The sequence below is a fragment of the Vipera ursinii genome (assembly GCF_947247035.1).
Source record: "Vipera ursinii genome assembly, chromosome: 4".
Classification (NCBI taxonomy): Eukaryota; Metazoa; Chordata; class Lepidosauria; order Squamata; family Viperidae; genus Vipera; species Vipera ursinii.
In genome coordinates, this window is record NC_139514.1 from 32,086,981 (window position 1) to 32,103,179 (window position 16,199).

At 36.8% G+C, this 16,199-nt stretch overlaps 1 protein-coding gene across 3 annotated transcripts in view; it reads right to left on the minus strand.

Moving 5' to 3' along the window:
- Positions 1-2,098: 2,098 nt before the first annotated feature.
- Positions 2,099-16,199, minus strand: part of SENP7 (SUMO specific peptidase 7) — a 40,884-nt gene continuing 26,783 nt past the window's right edge. For 2 of the 3 annotated variants that reach the window (XM_083362863.1, XM_083362861.1), the window contains 9 exons: positions 15,641-15,757; positions 15,119-15,238; positions 13,398-13,490; positions 12,800-13,017; positions 11,742-11,791; positions 9,752-9,792; positions 9,239-9,307; positions 4,022-4,172; positions 2,099-3,341 (listed from right to left, as the gene is read on the minus strand). In XM_083362863.1, the coding sequence (XP_083218989.1) occupies positions 3,204-3,341; positions 4,022-4,172; positions 9,239-9,307; positions 9,752-9,792; positions 11,742-11,791; positions 12,800-13,017; positions 13,398-13,490; positions 15,119-15,238; positions 15,641-15,757 (997 nt within the window). In that variant the 3' untranslated portion in view covers positions 2,099-3,203. The remainder of the gene's footprint in view (positions 3,342-4,021; positions 4,173-9,238; positions 9,308-9,751; positions 9,793-11,741; positions 11,792-12,799; positions 13,018-13,397; positions 13,491-15,118; positions 15,239-15,640; positions 15,758-16,199) is intronic. The other variant, XM_083362862.1, reaches the window with a different exon arrangement.

Here is a 16,199-nt window from a genome sequence, read left to right on the forward strand (position 1 = left end):
AACTGGAATAAAGTATCATAAATGATACATAACATGTGACTTGCATTTTCCTGCTTATTATGTTTTAATCTGGTTTTAATGGAGTTCTACTTATTTATTTATTTAGTGTGGTTCTTTTAATTAGGTGAGCTGCCCAAAGTCATGAATGTGAGATGGGCTGGTATACAATCAAATCAATCAATCAACATGGCACAATGGTACTGGACAAGTAGTCGTTAAAGGCTAAATAGATCTAAATATCTACTACTGTATAACTTTATTCTGGGACACATTACATCATCGTCTGACAAGGCATCACCAAGGGCTGACCATTATACCATCATCTAGAAGAAGCTGTCTCAATCTCTCTGGTAGACCTCACCAAAAGGGGCTTTTGGTAGGCAAGCTTTTTGCATGGTCTTCTATATGGCTTTTTTGGTGGCCTCAAACACTGCTCCACTTACAGCTCCAGGACCTCTTTCTAGGTTTTACCTACTAAATTATTTCTGGCCTTCCAAGACAAGTCCATTGATAAACTTCTTCAAAGTATTCCTCAGATCTTTTCCATCAGAACACACTTAGGTCTCTTCCAGATCTTCTTGATACTGTATATATATCTGCTCTGATCCTTCTGGCTGGAGCTATTCAGCTCAGAGGAAAAAGCTTTTTCATGAGAAATATGTGTCCTTCCGCATTTTCAAATTGTAGGCACCACTCCCACAACTTTCATACATACACAAACACATACACATATGGACATATACATATCTATACCTATCTACCTATCTTTCTACAGCTATCTATATACATATACATATGTACACAGACAGACACACCGTACATACCAATATTGTAAATTCCTACTTTTACCTGCATATCTCCATCAGTATAAACAGATGGAGTCATACAAATATGGTGGGGACAGAAAGGACATGAAGGCATTTCTCTTCTATCAAGGCACTCTTTCCTTCCACAATGAGCCATGAAAGTGGAGTTTATTACTGCCGTGTACTGAAAACCATTGGATATCAGACTAACAAAGAGCAGGCTGTTTTGTGCACAGAATTTGAGAGTACTGACCACAAAGCAGCTTAAACCACAGTTTGTGTAAGCTAATCATCAGCTTACAACCTTTAGAAAGCTGGAATGTTTGAGGAATACAAAAAATGCCAAACACAATTAAATCAAGATGTTCAAGACTATTTGGACAGCTACTGCCAGTGAGTGTAGATAACAGAACTATATAAATCTTTGAAATGGCCTAGTTGCTCCCCTTCGCCCTGATTCAGTCCCATAAAAAGTGAAGAGATGGCAAAAACAGGTTCTACAGTCAATTATATATACTTCTGCCTAGAACCATTAACATGAAAATGTGTGTTGAAGTAGTTTAATTATCATGGGCACAATGCAACCCCCACCACAAGTGAAAGTTTTTTTTTTTCTCTCCTGGTTGACACACAAAGAAATTGGATGGAATAAAAAGGCTGTGAGCTCTCCATCTATGTCATTTGTGCATTGTGCAAACCATCTATGACTTAAAAAACATAATTCAAAATTACTTTAAAAAAGCAATTGATTGATTTAGGTCTACTTGTCTTTGATGAGATGAATTAGATTTATCTCAGTGTGTTTTACACCGTGGAGGTGGCAAGCTTTACTTTGTAAAGCAAAATAATAATAATAATTTTCTTTAATGAAGCACTATATTGCCTTAAAACATTAGGGAAAGATTGGGGAATACTGCTCAAAGAGAGTGTACTTTCTTTTTCATGTGACTGTATCATTTTTCCTACACAGAGATAACTCATATGCAAAAGGAAAGTATATATCCTGGTAAACATTATATATATATGTTGATAAGATTACAAACACAAAAAATATGTAATTAAAATATATAAGCTACAACTAGCCAAATAAATAGCATTTGTTTCTTCTCTGTGCAGTATTTATTTCATTTAAGAAAAAATTCATTTGAATTGACTATTTCAAATAATTGATTACAAGGATTCTAGCATCTGCCAAAGAAACGGCACTGATCTGTTGCAAACAATCGTTAAGCCAAAACTTATTTCAACAGAGTAATCGTGAGACTTTTATTAAAGAAAAAGAACTCATCAAAAACTGTAATAAAATAATAATTTATTCAATAGTAAAATTCCTTCTTTAACATTTAACAGCTCCCTTATTCTTTAGGGTTCTTTAGTCCAGTAAAAAATCTTCTATTAACAGCTTCAGTCTCAAATGTAAATACTTGAGGGAATCACAGATATTCAATTTTTCAATATGTATTTTCAAAACAATACAGTATCTCTTTTTACTAAGAAAAGTTTGTTTTATGTCACTTTTAAAACTATACCTGTAGTTTACTTGGTGGTAGAATTTAATGGGGCTTCCTCCTAACTGTTAGTATAGGATTTCAGTGAAACTGCCTATTAAACACATTTCTACTGACTCCAACCGGAAAATAAATAATTGAAATATTAATAAAATTCCCACCAGGGTGATACCTTGCCAGATGTAAGCTCCAGCTATACCCAGTACAGTGAAAACTTGTGTTAAGTGTCTTATCAAATACATAGTATTCATATACAATTTCTGAGCAACAGAAACAGATCAGGTTTTGAATCTGGGCTATGCAACCAAGTTAACATGGAAAACAAATGACACTTCTATTTTATAATAACTTTGAAGCATGCTTTTACATTGTGTTCCGGCATTTTAAAAATACAATGTAGAAAGTAATTGTTCATATGAATTAGAAAACCCAAAATATAGCCAAAATCCAATGGATCAATAACATATCTATTATATTCAAAAGCAGCTATATATATATTTTCACTGTCCTATTTACGTATTTAAGTGCTATTTTCAAAAATATTAAATATAACTTTTAAAATGTATCCATTTTGTAAAGACTTTCTATCTTTTGAAATAAAATTATTTACATTTCTTACAATTAAAGTACTCTTCCATCTTTGCTGTTTGTAATTTTGTTTCTATTTTTCCCATTAAAACAAAATTAGGCAATGTAATAACATTTACTTTAAATTACATAATGATAAGTTATAAGCTTTCATTTTCTGTAAATACAGTTCAAATGTAACCCTTAAAATAAATACAGAAATGCATCTCTTTACAAAAGTAAAAGAACAAACAGTGTAGATTAGATTTCTCATACTTCTGGATCTATGCTTTTCATTTTCAAGACCCAGAAGAAAAATCTGCTAGCTTTTGCTGCCACTCTGCTGTTGAAAGTGTAGTTGCAAGATCAAGTCTCTAATCTGTTCTCGCTTTCTTCTCACTAGGTGAGGTGGGAACCATTGCTCCAAGTGTACCGGAAGCTCAAAGTTAACAATAGGATTCTGGTAATTTAAAGAAAAAAGATTCTATGTAAGTATTTTTTTTAAAAAGTATTGTTTATCTTGCTAGAAATATTCTTTGTACTAGTGTTAATAAAATAAATATATAATTCACATAACAACATCCTATCAATGAGTTGGATCCAAAAAACATAAGCACAAGTTTAATAAATATGTATTATATTCAGGCTAGAAATCAGGAAACAGGCACAAAGCCAGCTGGTAACTGTGGGGCAGTCATTTCCCCTCAACTCTAGGAAGGAAATAATGACAAACCACATCTGAAAACGTACCAAGAACATTGCAGGAGTCGAAAGGCACTGAAATAACTAACTAATGAACTAAGTAACTAAAGCTAGCTAAATAAATAAATACTGGATCAGCACTGGAAGATCAGAGGATCATATAATATGTTGTATCAATATTGATAAACCCCAGAGCATTTACTACCCCAACTTGGGCATTCTCAATATGTGTGGGAATCATTTCCCCAAATTTCCCACCCAGTCTAGTTGTTATTGGGAGTTCTAGGAACTGAAATCCACACAAACGGATGGGGGCGTGACTGAGGAAGGCTGATGTAGAAGATTTCTAGTCATCAGTCAGGGCACTGGAAACAATCCCAGGGTTTATCCAGAAAAAATAAAGGGGCAAATACAAAGTGCATTAAAATTTTGTTGTACCTGAAAAAAAGTTTCCACATACTGCAATAAGTATATTCCACAATCACTGTTATTATTTTGTTTGGGGACTCTTGGACAAAAATCTACCATTGTTGATTTGCTGAACTCACGACACGTTTTGCGTTTAGCTTCCCATTCTGCTTCTAGATATCTGAAATTGAAAAAGAGAAGTATATTAAGATGAGTTCAAACTATGTTACCTGCTTTCCAAAGCGATAACTTGAAAAATTAATTGCTGTTTATTTCAGTCTCAATAACCTACCATTGATTTACATGGTTTGAATTCAAATCCACTCTCTGTGGATATATGAAAACTAATAATCACTATTAAAGTGACTATTGTACACTTGGCATAGTATTATGTGAAGAGAAAGTTTTCTACACTTCTCCCCTCAAATATTTCAGCTACTTTTGAATTGATTTGTGTACAGCATAGATGTATACAGTAAGGCCTCTGACAGAGAAAACTGGTGTGTATGAAAAAGATAAAGTATATTTCTAGCAAGATGAGAAGTAACTGGGGTTCAGCTGAATCCCAATTTTTTATCTTTGTCAAGCTAAGTCCAAGAATGATGTGGAACAATTCAAACGCAGTTCAGTTCTTTATTTGCTTCCACGTAGCAAAAGAATCTTGGCAGACTTAAACCCTTACTACTTCCAGTTTACAAATATACCCTGGGAAATTCTATAGAGTGCATAGATGTACTATTCTAATTTACTGCTCTAGATAAATGTACATATATTTTTTGTTTTAAAAATTGTCTCATGTCTTGAACTTCTTAGATTCTATGCTTTACATACCTCAAAAACGAATAGCATGTTAGATATGCATTCATATATGTGTGGATACAACTATCGTATTTTTCGGACCATAAGACGCACCTGACCATAAGACGCACCCAGTTTTTAGAGCAGGAAAACAACAAAAATATTCTGAACCAAATAGTACTGGTATACTAAAGTATTTAGGGTTAGGGTTAGAGAAAAGGGATCGTATTGTATTATTGTTGTTGCTGTTATTTTTTTAAAAAAAATAAAGCACGGAAGGAAGAGGAGTGGGCTTCACAAAAAGGAACTAGAAATGCCAGGGGCAGACACACACTCACACACAAAAGGGGAGGGGGCGACAGACAGTCCGGGTCTGTCCAGCCTTTTATTCTCCTGCTGCAAAAACTCCCAACAATACCTTTGTCCAAAACGCCTCTCGCCTCTTTCGAAAGCAATTGGGGAGGCGGGGAGGCGCTGCAGGACTGGTGGCAGGGCTCCGCTTGCACGGCCAGGGAGGTTGTGGTTTTTTTTTCAAGACAAAATGGAATTTCCCCTTCAGTGCAGCAGAAAGCCCATCGGTTATCCTGTCAGCATGTGGAGCCAGGGAAATCCTTCATGAAAGAAGCTCACGTGAGCAATCCCTGCAAGCATTCCTCAGATAATTCATCCGCCTACGCAGATCTCTACAGAGCTTGCCTTTCTCTTGCTTCCTTGCTTGGCAGAGCACAGAGCCAGTGATTAAAATCCAGGGACTTCCGAGACGATCTGCATTAAAGCCACCCGCGGGAGTGGGGGAGTCTGATTGGTGCGATGCCTGCCTCCCCCCCTCCTTCCCTCCCCACCGCTGCGGTCACCCCCTTTTTCCTTGGAATGGGCAGCATCTCCGGGCTTGCCGCCAATGCAGTCTGCGCCGCAAGCCGCGGGCATTGCATGGGAGGTGAGGGCAGCAGCTGTGGAAGGGCACTTTTGCAGAGGAGTTAGAAGAGCGTGGTGGCTGCCCACGCCCTGTTCTTGCCAGCCAGACAGGAGGAAGAAAAAAAAGGGGTGGGTGGGCTGGGTCTCCCTCACCTTTGCTGGGGTACCACACCTTCAGACCATAAGACGCACCCTCATTTCCCCACTTTTTTGGGGGGAAAAGTGCATCTTATGGTTCGAAAAATACGGTATATCTCTATTTAGCCTTTTTAGTTTTATTTTATAATGTTACATTTCATTTATATTATTAAATATAGATGTTTACAGATTTAGCCCCTTCATGGATTACTGCCTTGTCGTGGCGAAGGGGCTTGCGTAATTCAATGAAGCTATGAGATATGCTGTGCAGGGCCTCCCAAGACGGAAAGGTCATAGCAGAGAGTTCTGACAAAACGTGATCCACTGGAGAAGGAAATGGCAACCCACTCCAGTATCTTTGCCATGAAAACCCTATGGACAGTACCAAAAGGCAAAACGATATGACACTGGAAGATGAGCCCCTCAGGTCGGAAGGCGTCCCATATGCTACTGGGGAAGAGCAGAGGGCGCCAGAAAGAATGAAACGATTGGGCCAAAGCCGAAAGGACGCTCAGCTGTGGATGTGTCTGGTGGTGAAAGGAAAGTCCGATGCTGTAAAGATTTTTTCTCCATAGGAACCTGGAATGTAAGATCCATGAATCAAGGAAAGTTGGATGTGGTCAAACAAGAGATGACAAGACTGAACATTGACATCTTAGGTATCAGCGAACTAAAATGGACAGGAATGGGTGAATTTAATTCAGATGACCATCAGGTATACTACTGTGGGCAAGAATCCCTCAGAAGAAATGGAGTAGCCTTCATAGTCAATAAAAGAGTAGGAAAAGCAATACTCGGATACAATCCCCAAAATGACAGAATGATCTCAGTTTGAATCCAAGGCAAACCATTCAATATCACAGTAGTCCAAGTCTATGCCCCAACCACCAGTGCTGAAGAGGATGAAATTGACCAGTTCTATGAAGCCCTACAGCACCTTATAGAACTAACACCAAAAAATGATGTCCTTATCATCATGGGGGATTGGAATGCTAAAGTAGGAAGCCAAAAGATAACCGGAATAACAGGCAAGTTTGGCCTTGGAGTACAAAATGAAGCAGGGCACAGGCTGATAGAATTTTGTCAAGAGAATACAATGGTCATAGCAAACACTCTTTTCCAACAACCCAAGAGACGGCTCTACACATGGACATCACCAGACGGTCAACACAGAAATCAGATTGACTATGTGCTCTGCAGCCAAAGATGAAGAAGCTCTATACAGTCAGTAAAAACAAGACCAGGAGCTGACTATGACTCAGACCATGAGCTTCTCATTGCAAAGTTTAGGCTTAAACTGAAGAAAGTAGGGGAAAGCACCATTTTGCAAGAAAGCAAAATGGCTGTCTGAGGAAGCTTTGCAAATAGCTGAGGAAAGGAGGGAAGCAAAAGGCAAGGGAGAAAAAGAAAGATACACCCAATTGAATGCAGAATTCCAGAGAATAGCTAGAAGAGATAAGAATGCCTTCTTAAATGAACAGTGCAAAGAAATAGAAGAAAACAATAGAATAGGGAGGACCAGAGATCTTTTCAAGAAAATTGGAGAGATGAAGGGAACGTTTCATGCAAAAATGGGCATGATAAAGAACCAAAATGGCAGGGACCTATCAGAGGCAGAAGAGATTAAGAAGAGGTGGCAAAATTACACAGAAGAACTATACAAGAATGAGCTTAACGTCCCTGGTAATCACAATGAGGTGGTCACTGACCTCGAGCCAGACATCCTAGAATGTGAAGTGAAGTGGGCCTTAGAAAAGCTGAGCAACAACAAAGCTAGTGGAGGTGACAGTATTCCAGCTGAGCTATTCAAAATCTTAAAAGACGATGCAGTAAAAGTGCTACACTCAATTTTCCAGCAAATTTGGAAAACTCAACAGTGGCCACAAGATTGGAAAAGATCAGTTTACATTCCAATTCCAAAGAAAGGCAGTGCCAAAGAATGTTCAAACTATCTCACCATTGCACTCATTTCTCATGCTAGTAAAGTTATGCTTAAAATCCTACAAGCTAGACTTCAGCAGTATGTGGATCGAAAACTACCAGAAGTACAGGCAGGATTTCGAAGAGGCAGAGGAACTAGAGATCAAATTGCCAACATATGCTGAATGATGGAGAAAGCTAGGGAGTTCCAGAAAAACATCTACTTCTGCTTCATTGACTATGCTAAAGCCTTTGATTGTGTGGATCATAACAAACTGTGGAAAGTTCTTAAAGAGATGGGTGTATTTGTCTCTTGAGAAACCTATATGTGGGCCAAGAAGCCACAGTGAGAACTGGACACGGAACTACTGATTGGTTCAAAATTGGGAAAGGAGTCTGGCATGGCTGTTTACTGTCACCCTGCCTATTTAACTTATATGCAAAGCACATCATGAGAAAGGCAGGGCTAGATGAATCAAAAGTTGGAATTAAGATTGCTGGAAGAAATATCAACAACCTAAGATATGCAGATGATACCACTCTAATAGCAGAAAGTGAAGAAGAACTAAAGAGCCTCTTGTTGCAGGTGAAGAAGGAGAGTGCAAAACTTGGGTTGAAACTTAACATTAAGAAAACCAAGATCATGGCATCTGGCCCTCTCAATTCCTGGCAAATAGATGGGGAAGAAATGGAGGTAGTGACAGATTTTATTTTCCCGGGCTCCAAGATCACTGCAGATGGGGACTGTAGTCAAGAAATTAAAAGACGCTTGCTCCTCGGGAAGAAAGCCATGGCAAATCTAGACAGCACACTAAAAAGCAGAGACATCACCCTGTCAACAAAAGTGCGTATAGTCAAGGCTATGGTCTTCCCAGTTGCAATGTATGGCAGTGAAAGTTGGACCATAAAAAAGGCTGAGCGCCAAAGAATTGAGGCCTTTGAACTATGGTGCTGGAGAAGACTCCTGCGAGTCCCTTGGACTGCAAGGCGATCAAACCGGTCAGTCCTAGAGAAGATCAACGCTGACTGCTCTTTAGAAGGCCAGATCCTGAAGCTAAAACTCAAATATTTTGGCCACTTAATGAGAAGGAAGGACTCACTGGAGAAGAGCCTAATGCTGGGAAAGATTGAGGGCAATAGAAGAAGGGGACGACAGAGAATGAGGTGGCTGGATGGAGTCACTGAAGCAGTAGGCGTGAGCTTAAATGGACTCCAGAAGATGGTAGAGGACAGGAAGGCCTGGAGGGTCACGATGGGTCGGACACGACTTCGCAGCTAACAACAGATTTAGCAAAATAAATACATAGGATGTGAGGGAAATCTGGCAGTGGCATTGATAACCTAACTCAAATAAATTTATTGAAATTTTAAACTGTATAGAAACCAAAGAATTCTGATATTTAAGTCTGATATATGTATCTTCTGATTCATATATTATGAAATGTAAAAACCGAATCGAAATGCAGTGATACTTACTGTCTCAGGACCTGAACAGTATTTTTTACTGAACTTGCCTTCAGAGAATCTAAGATAAGGATACATGGCCTGAATAAAGAAAAAAAAAGGTTCCATTACACGGAGCATCTGTCTTGATTTTGAGTATTTCAGAGTAAAATTCAATGAAATAACTTTGTATTTAACTTATGACTGTGGAGACAGGATAATAGCTAAATTATACATAAAAGTATGGTTTATTCTAGTAGTAGTTATACCACCAGGATAATAACTTAACTAGGAAACTGAATTCTAGTCCTGCCTAAGGCATGAATGCCGGCTGGGTGACTTTGGGCCAACAATCTCTCTCAGTCCGACTCACCTTACAAGATTATTAGTGTGAGAAAAACAGGAGAAGACAGCAGTATTAGGTATATTCACTGCCTTGCAAACATGCAGAATGTATGTGTATATGTATGTATGTATGTTCATGTGGGTATATGTGTATATACATATATATTTAAAGAATGAAAATAAACAAATGCACTTGCCTACCTTTTACAAATTTTCTTGATTTTTAAAGTGTCTGAGAATTTCTGAAAGACATTCACAGTATTACCATTAAAAGCAAACCAGAAAAGGCAAACCATCTTATAAACAGTTAAATAAACCCGAATTTATACAACTAATTTTGGTCAATAATTTGGAACAGTACAGCAACTTGGCCAAATTCTTAAGTCTAAATTTAAAAGTCAGTTAATGATACATAATTGATATTCTAAGATTTTCATTTTATAACTTATTTATAAACCTTGGCTAACAAGAAAGTAGCTCCTGCCTCAGGATGTGTAACCTTTTATTCAACATAACAGGATTCTCATATCATGGCAAGCAAGACTGCCACCAATCTTGGATGATGCATATTTGTTGTAGATTTTGTCATTCAATTCAAAATTATTCTACCAATATATTCAACTTCTTATTACTCACCCAGGATTGGCAAATATGCAACTTTTTATGACTCTGTGATTTACTGTTTTAATAGCAAGAAATTCCTTTCTGCTTTAATGTCACTTTTTTTAAAAAAAAAGTTGTTACACTCCAAGTCAAAAACAAATTTTTAGTTATGTTACAAAACTATTATGAAAAGACTAGAATGTATCATTTTCTTTCTTCTCTTTAATTGTGTCTGATACTTGAAGCTCCCTAGAAAAGTCCCTTGGCAAGGTTTTTCAGAAATGGTTTGTCGTTGACTGCTTCCTAGGACTAAGACAAAATGATTGGCCTAAAGCTGCCCTGCGGGCTTTGTGCCTAAGGTGGGACTGTAACTTGTGGTCAATTTATTTTTAGCCTGATGCTTTAAACACTACACCAAACTGGCTTTGCAGAATGTATTATGTGTTATTGTATGAAATTGTATTTATCATAATTTCTATGTGTATTTTGCAGAATCTTTCATATGTATTCAAACATATCACATTTTTTCATTAGTTCATAATCACAGTTTGACAGGAGTAAGATTGATTAAGGTCAAATATATAGAAAGACCTTCTGTGGAACATACTCTCTCCCTTTTGGATGGAATACAGGTAGACCTTGGATTATGAAGACAATTTGGACCAGAATTGCTGCCACTAAGGGACGCGGTTGTAAAGATCAATGTATGTGACCTCATTGCTTAATGACAAGAACTCCAGCAGTCCCAGTTGCCATCATAACACCAAGACAGATGGGTTGTTAAGTGGAAAGCAGTGGGAATCCCAGGTAAAGATTGTGAGGGCACAAGAGAAATTCTGGGAGAATTTGGGAAGCCTGGTGCAGGCCATGAGCACAAGAAGATCAAAGTATCAATGGTGCAATGTGATGTGAGCATAGGAAGGGGAGGGAGTAAATGGCATGGTGCAAGCACAGGAAAAGAAGGTAGATGGCACTGTGCGGTACAAACCAAGAATGCTGTGTGGTGGATGATGTGGTGGGGCAGAAGTGCAAGAAAGTCAAAGGGACTTACCATACTGACTTGTGACCTTCCCTGCTGGCTTTCCCATTAATTTTGCTTAAGGGAAGTTGGCAGGGAATATTGCAAATGGTGATCATGTGATCGTGGGATGCTGCCACCATCATTAATTGCAAGTCAGTTTCCAAGTGCCCAAATTGCAATCATGTGAACACAAGGGTGTTGTGATGGATGGAACTTTCGCAGATCAATTGTAAATACCACTTGTTTAGTATTGTCACAACTTCAAACAGTAGATTTTATTATTTATTTATTTATTAAATTTGCATGCCACCCATCACCCTGATAAGGTGGCTCGACAGTAAACATTTTTTCCCATCTCTATAAAACACTATGAGTAACTGTTTTGGGACAAGTTAGGATATTAACATTTTGAAATTAGTTAATATCTTGGCATCTTCTAAATCAGTTTCTCATGCACAGAATGAAAACTATTTCCTGGTTTCATTACTAATTCCAAGGAGAAGAAGCATGCACATATAGAAACAACCTTCCAATTGCAAAACCTTATAATGCAATCAAAATACTTACTTTTGAAACTTTGGAACTAAATTCTGAAGCTATTGTGCCTGGTTGAATATAAAACAAAATAGGTTTAAAGAAAAATAATATTGAGGATGGAAGATGGCTTTGTATTGAAAATGTATATTTATACATTTTTTTATTTTATCTATAGTCTGTCTTTTCAATATGGTTCAACTACACACACACACACACACACACACACACACACACTTTCAGCATTTGTCATAATGAATAGCACTTCAATTAGAGACTGAGACAGGCACATTTATAAGGGTATAGGCTGGCTGAGCGTAAAGTTACAGTATCATATTAATAGTTCAATGATGGCAACCCAAGATCCTAGGGTGGCATTACCTTCTAATTTTTCTTCTTTTCCACCAACAGAAAATTGGAAATAAATTATATAAAAATGTGACATAAGGTCCAGGGTTACCCAAAAGGTTGCCTGTATTTACTCCGGATGCCCCTACAGATAGGACAGAATTATTGGCTATGGGGGTCCACTGGCACCCATGAGGTAGGGATATATAACCCATGAAATCCTGGAAATCACCATTAATTTTTGAAATAGGATAATCCAGGACTTTCAAAATAGATTTCCCTGAAATGTTATCTGCTCCATGAAAATGTCTCAACTGAAAAGGCAAAGTGTGGATTTGTGATTTGTAGTTTAGGAAGCAGCTTATGTATGTTGAGACACTGACTAATACTGGGACAACTTAGGCTTGTATGCATGGGTCAACCGTGCATGAGTATGGAGCTAGACTATCAACATGAAATGTAAAACAAAATGACGAGGTAATTTTACTGTAACTCATGGATAAAAAGGCAACAGGAGGTATGAAATTTTTGCTTCTCACTAGATCATCCTTAATAAGATGCTTGGATTATCTTAATAGGACAGCAAACATGCACTAAAACGTATAGCCAGTTAAGCAGGCTGCAGAGGGAAAAGCACACCAGAAAAATATGTAAGAACAATATTCATTCATTGATCTCCAAGAGCTTTACATATAGGTCTTTTTTTATAAAAAAAAATCCAGTACATATTCTTAAATCATTACCTTCATGATGTAAGTTGCTCTTTATATCTTGTTCTTCAGTATGGTACCAGATATCATTAAGAACCAAAACACTTTCTTTTCTAATAGTTCCACTGTCACTTTCTGACTGATGTGGAAATTGCTGGAAATCAGATTGTGGCAAATGTTGACTTTCACAATCCTTATATATAACTTTTTCTAACCAAGGGAAGCAAATTACTGCAATATACCAATGAGACCTGGACAAGAAAAGGAAGAGGAAAATCATATCGGCTTCCCTAAGAGGAATGAGCAAAAAAATTTGGACTATGAATGCCTTTCTCTTTTATTCTTATTTCCACTAAGGCAAGGTATTTATTTGGTATAAAACAATTACTATGCCATTTTCTCTATTGATCTTCTTTTCTTTAGATAGCATCCAAATTGTAAGTTATGACTATAAGATTCATATAAATTTCTAATTTTATTTCTTGCATTCATTAAAGATGACTTCATGCCATTTTCAAGAACATCTAAACTCTACATATACCAAAGCAGTCACACTGAATATAAGCTGACACAGATGTGGATATTATAGGAGAAAACATTCCTTGTGTTCCAAAGTATATAGCAAACTTACTCTTCATTTACAGGTACAAAAATATAATCTTTATTAAAAATGTTTATGTATCGAGTCCATCTTTTTACTCTTCGGTGTCTTCTTTGTGCTATTCTGTGTGAATATAAAATAATAATTAATGTTTCTCAGAATAACAATAAATATTGATTTTCCTATCTGGAAAAAAACATATAAACTACTTTATATTAGTCCTTATCTGACAATAGGCAAATTCGCTTTTTGTGAATCAGCTGGCCAAGACTACAATTACTACAAGCACTACAATTATTCATGCTCCTATCTCCTTCTTATGGAAGGAGTCTGAACTGACAGGAGTAACCAATGGAACTATACCTTTTCTCCATTCTGTGCTATGCATATAAGAAACTGAGACCTAAGTTGCTAAAAGTAGAGTCTTCATAACTTTCACAGAGAGACCTTGGTAATTCAAATGAGTACTTGGCCATTTATAAAAAGGTTTTCTCTTCTGCACTGATGTCTTCCAGATGTTTTGATTATGTGTGCCCTTATCATTGACTGTGCATGTTATCTGAGAATTACTGGAATTATAAATAACAATAGTTACTACTATTATTATTCTAAAATGTAAAGGTATCATGGCAGAAAGAGCATCATCAACAAGAGAAATCGATTAACTTAAGTTTTTTTAGGAGAAATATTGCAGATTTTGTTTACATATATATTTTTACAATATTTTTATTAAAATGCACTCACCCCAAAATTATTACAATCTTGTGATACTAATATAGCTTCCCAGATTACAGTTCCTTACAATTCCGTTGATCGTATTTAGAATGCAAGAGATTAGCTGTAGCTGTTCAGGCCTAACTCTAAAAAAGATGCACTGGCAAATCAACTAAACCAGGGCTTTTCAACCAGTGATACGGGTACCACCTGTGGTATATTGGCACCTGACAGGTGGTACGCTACCATCCTAGAAAAGTAGCGGGGGAGGGAAATGGCAGCACCGCACAAGCCTGAGCGAGAGATGGCTGCTTCTTCGGGGTTGTCAGGGCTCAGTGGAAGCACCAAGATCAGCTCCAGCTGGAACTCGGTGCTAATCCTGGCACTTCTGCTGAGCCCAGAAGAAGTGCCAATCAGCTGAAATGTTGCAGCATCTCCAGAGCCTTATGATTTACATTCAGATGCTTGGCAACTGATTCATATTTATGACAGTCACACTGTCCCAGGGTCATGTGAAGTGACCAAAACCTGCTGCAACCACCCAGTAGATGTGGGGGAATAAAAACCAAGCACCCCCCACCCCACCCCCACTGCCAAACCTCAACAGAAATGCTCACAACAATGAAAACCTTGGACAGGAGGAAGAATGCCGCCAGGCAGGCAGGCAGGTGTCTTGCTTGGCTGTGGCTTGGGGAGCACTTTTTTCAGTGCCATTGTAACTTTAAACAGTCACTAAGCAAACTGTGGTAAGTCGAGGACTACCTGTACTTCATCACTTTTTTCCTTTTTTTGGTCATCAGGTTTTTGACACCTTGCTAGGCGACTGGTGGTACTCGGATGTTGCCATATCCATAAGTGGTACAATGGGTGAAAAGGTTGAAAAGCCCTGAACTAAACCTCATTAGGGAAAAGTGCCACATTTTCCTTTACAATTTTTTATCAAAATCCATAGCATTAGATCAGGAATAATTCTTTGAAATAGTTCTATTTCCTTGGTTTTAAGAAATAAAAATGTTACTTATTTAAAATCAGCTTACGACAGTTTTGGGTTTTCTTCCGAGTTCTTCTCTGTCCTGGTCAAGCACTTGTAGAAGAAACTGCTAAATATGTGTGACCGATCTGCAAGTTCCTTGGGAGCTTTTTCTAATTGCAGATATCTACCAAATGGATCAAAGAAAAAATGCTGTTCTATTTCTTATGTGAAAATGGGTTTTTTGTTACTCATTTATATGCATTTTAGCAAAGTGTAATGCTTGTTATTTTTGTTCTTCAGTTTGCCTGGAGAAAATGTCAAAGGCATTAAAGTGACTGGCTATTTATACAATTGATTTCTTTTACACTAAATATTTGGAAGTTGTGTTTTTGACATTCTAAAATAATTAGGAGTGAACTTAAATAATTAAATTTCCAACAAGCTGATATTTAACCAGTACAAATACAGAAAAATCACTTACAGGTTGATTTAGAGGAAAGAGAAACTTCTTTCAGCATTCCGAATTGTCTCCTATCAAGCAATAACTCTGTCAACTGCAAAGGAACTTATCATCAATTTTACTTACTTAAGATAAAAATCAATGATCACATCATTAAGGAATTCTCCATATTCTAAACACTCCAAATCCTCTTTTGTGACACCAAGTCCTCCTTTTGCAGGTGAAGGAGGATAAACAATCAAGCTGAGAAACAAAAACAAAATGAAATAATTCTTGTGAAGTTACTACTAATGTTTGGACTGAATAATTTATTTTTTTATTTCTTGTAGTTTATTCTTATAAATATAAAATCCAAATTTTATTCTATCATTGGAATCTTAGGGGTTTTTTTAAAAAAAATCTTAGCTTTGATTATATATATATATATATATATATATATATATATATATATATATATATATATATATATATATATATATATATATATATAACATTAATTAATATATATATTATATATTATATATATAGTAATTACATATATATATATATAGTAATTACATATATATATAGTAATTACATATATATATATAGCAATTACATATATTTACATATATATGTGTGTGTGTGTGTGTAATTACTGAATAATAGGAAACACAGTGAAAACTTTAAAAAGATATTAAACATT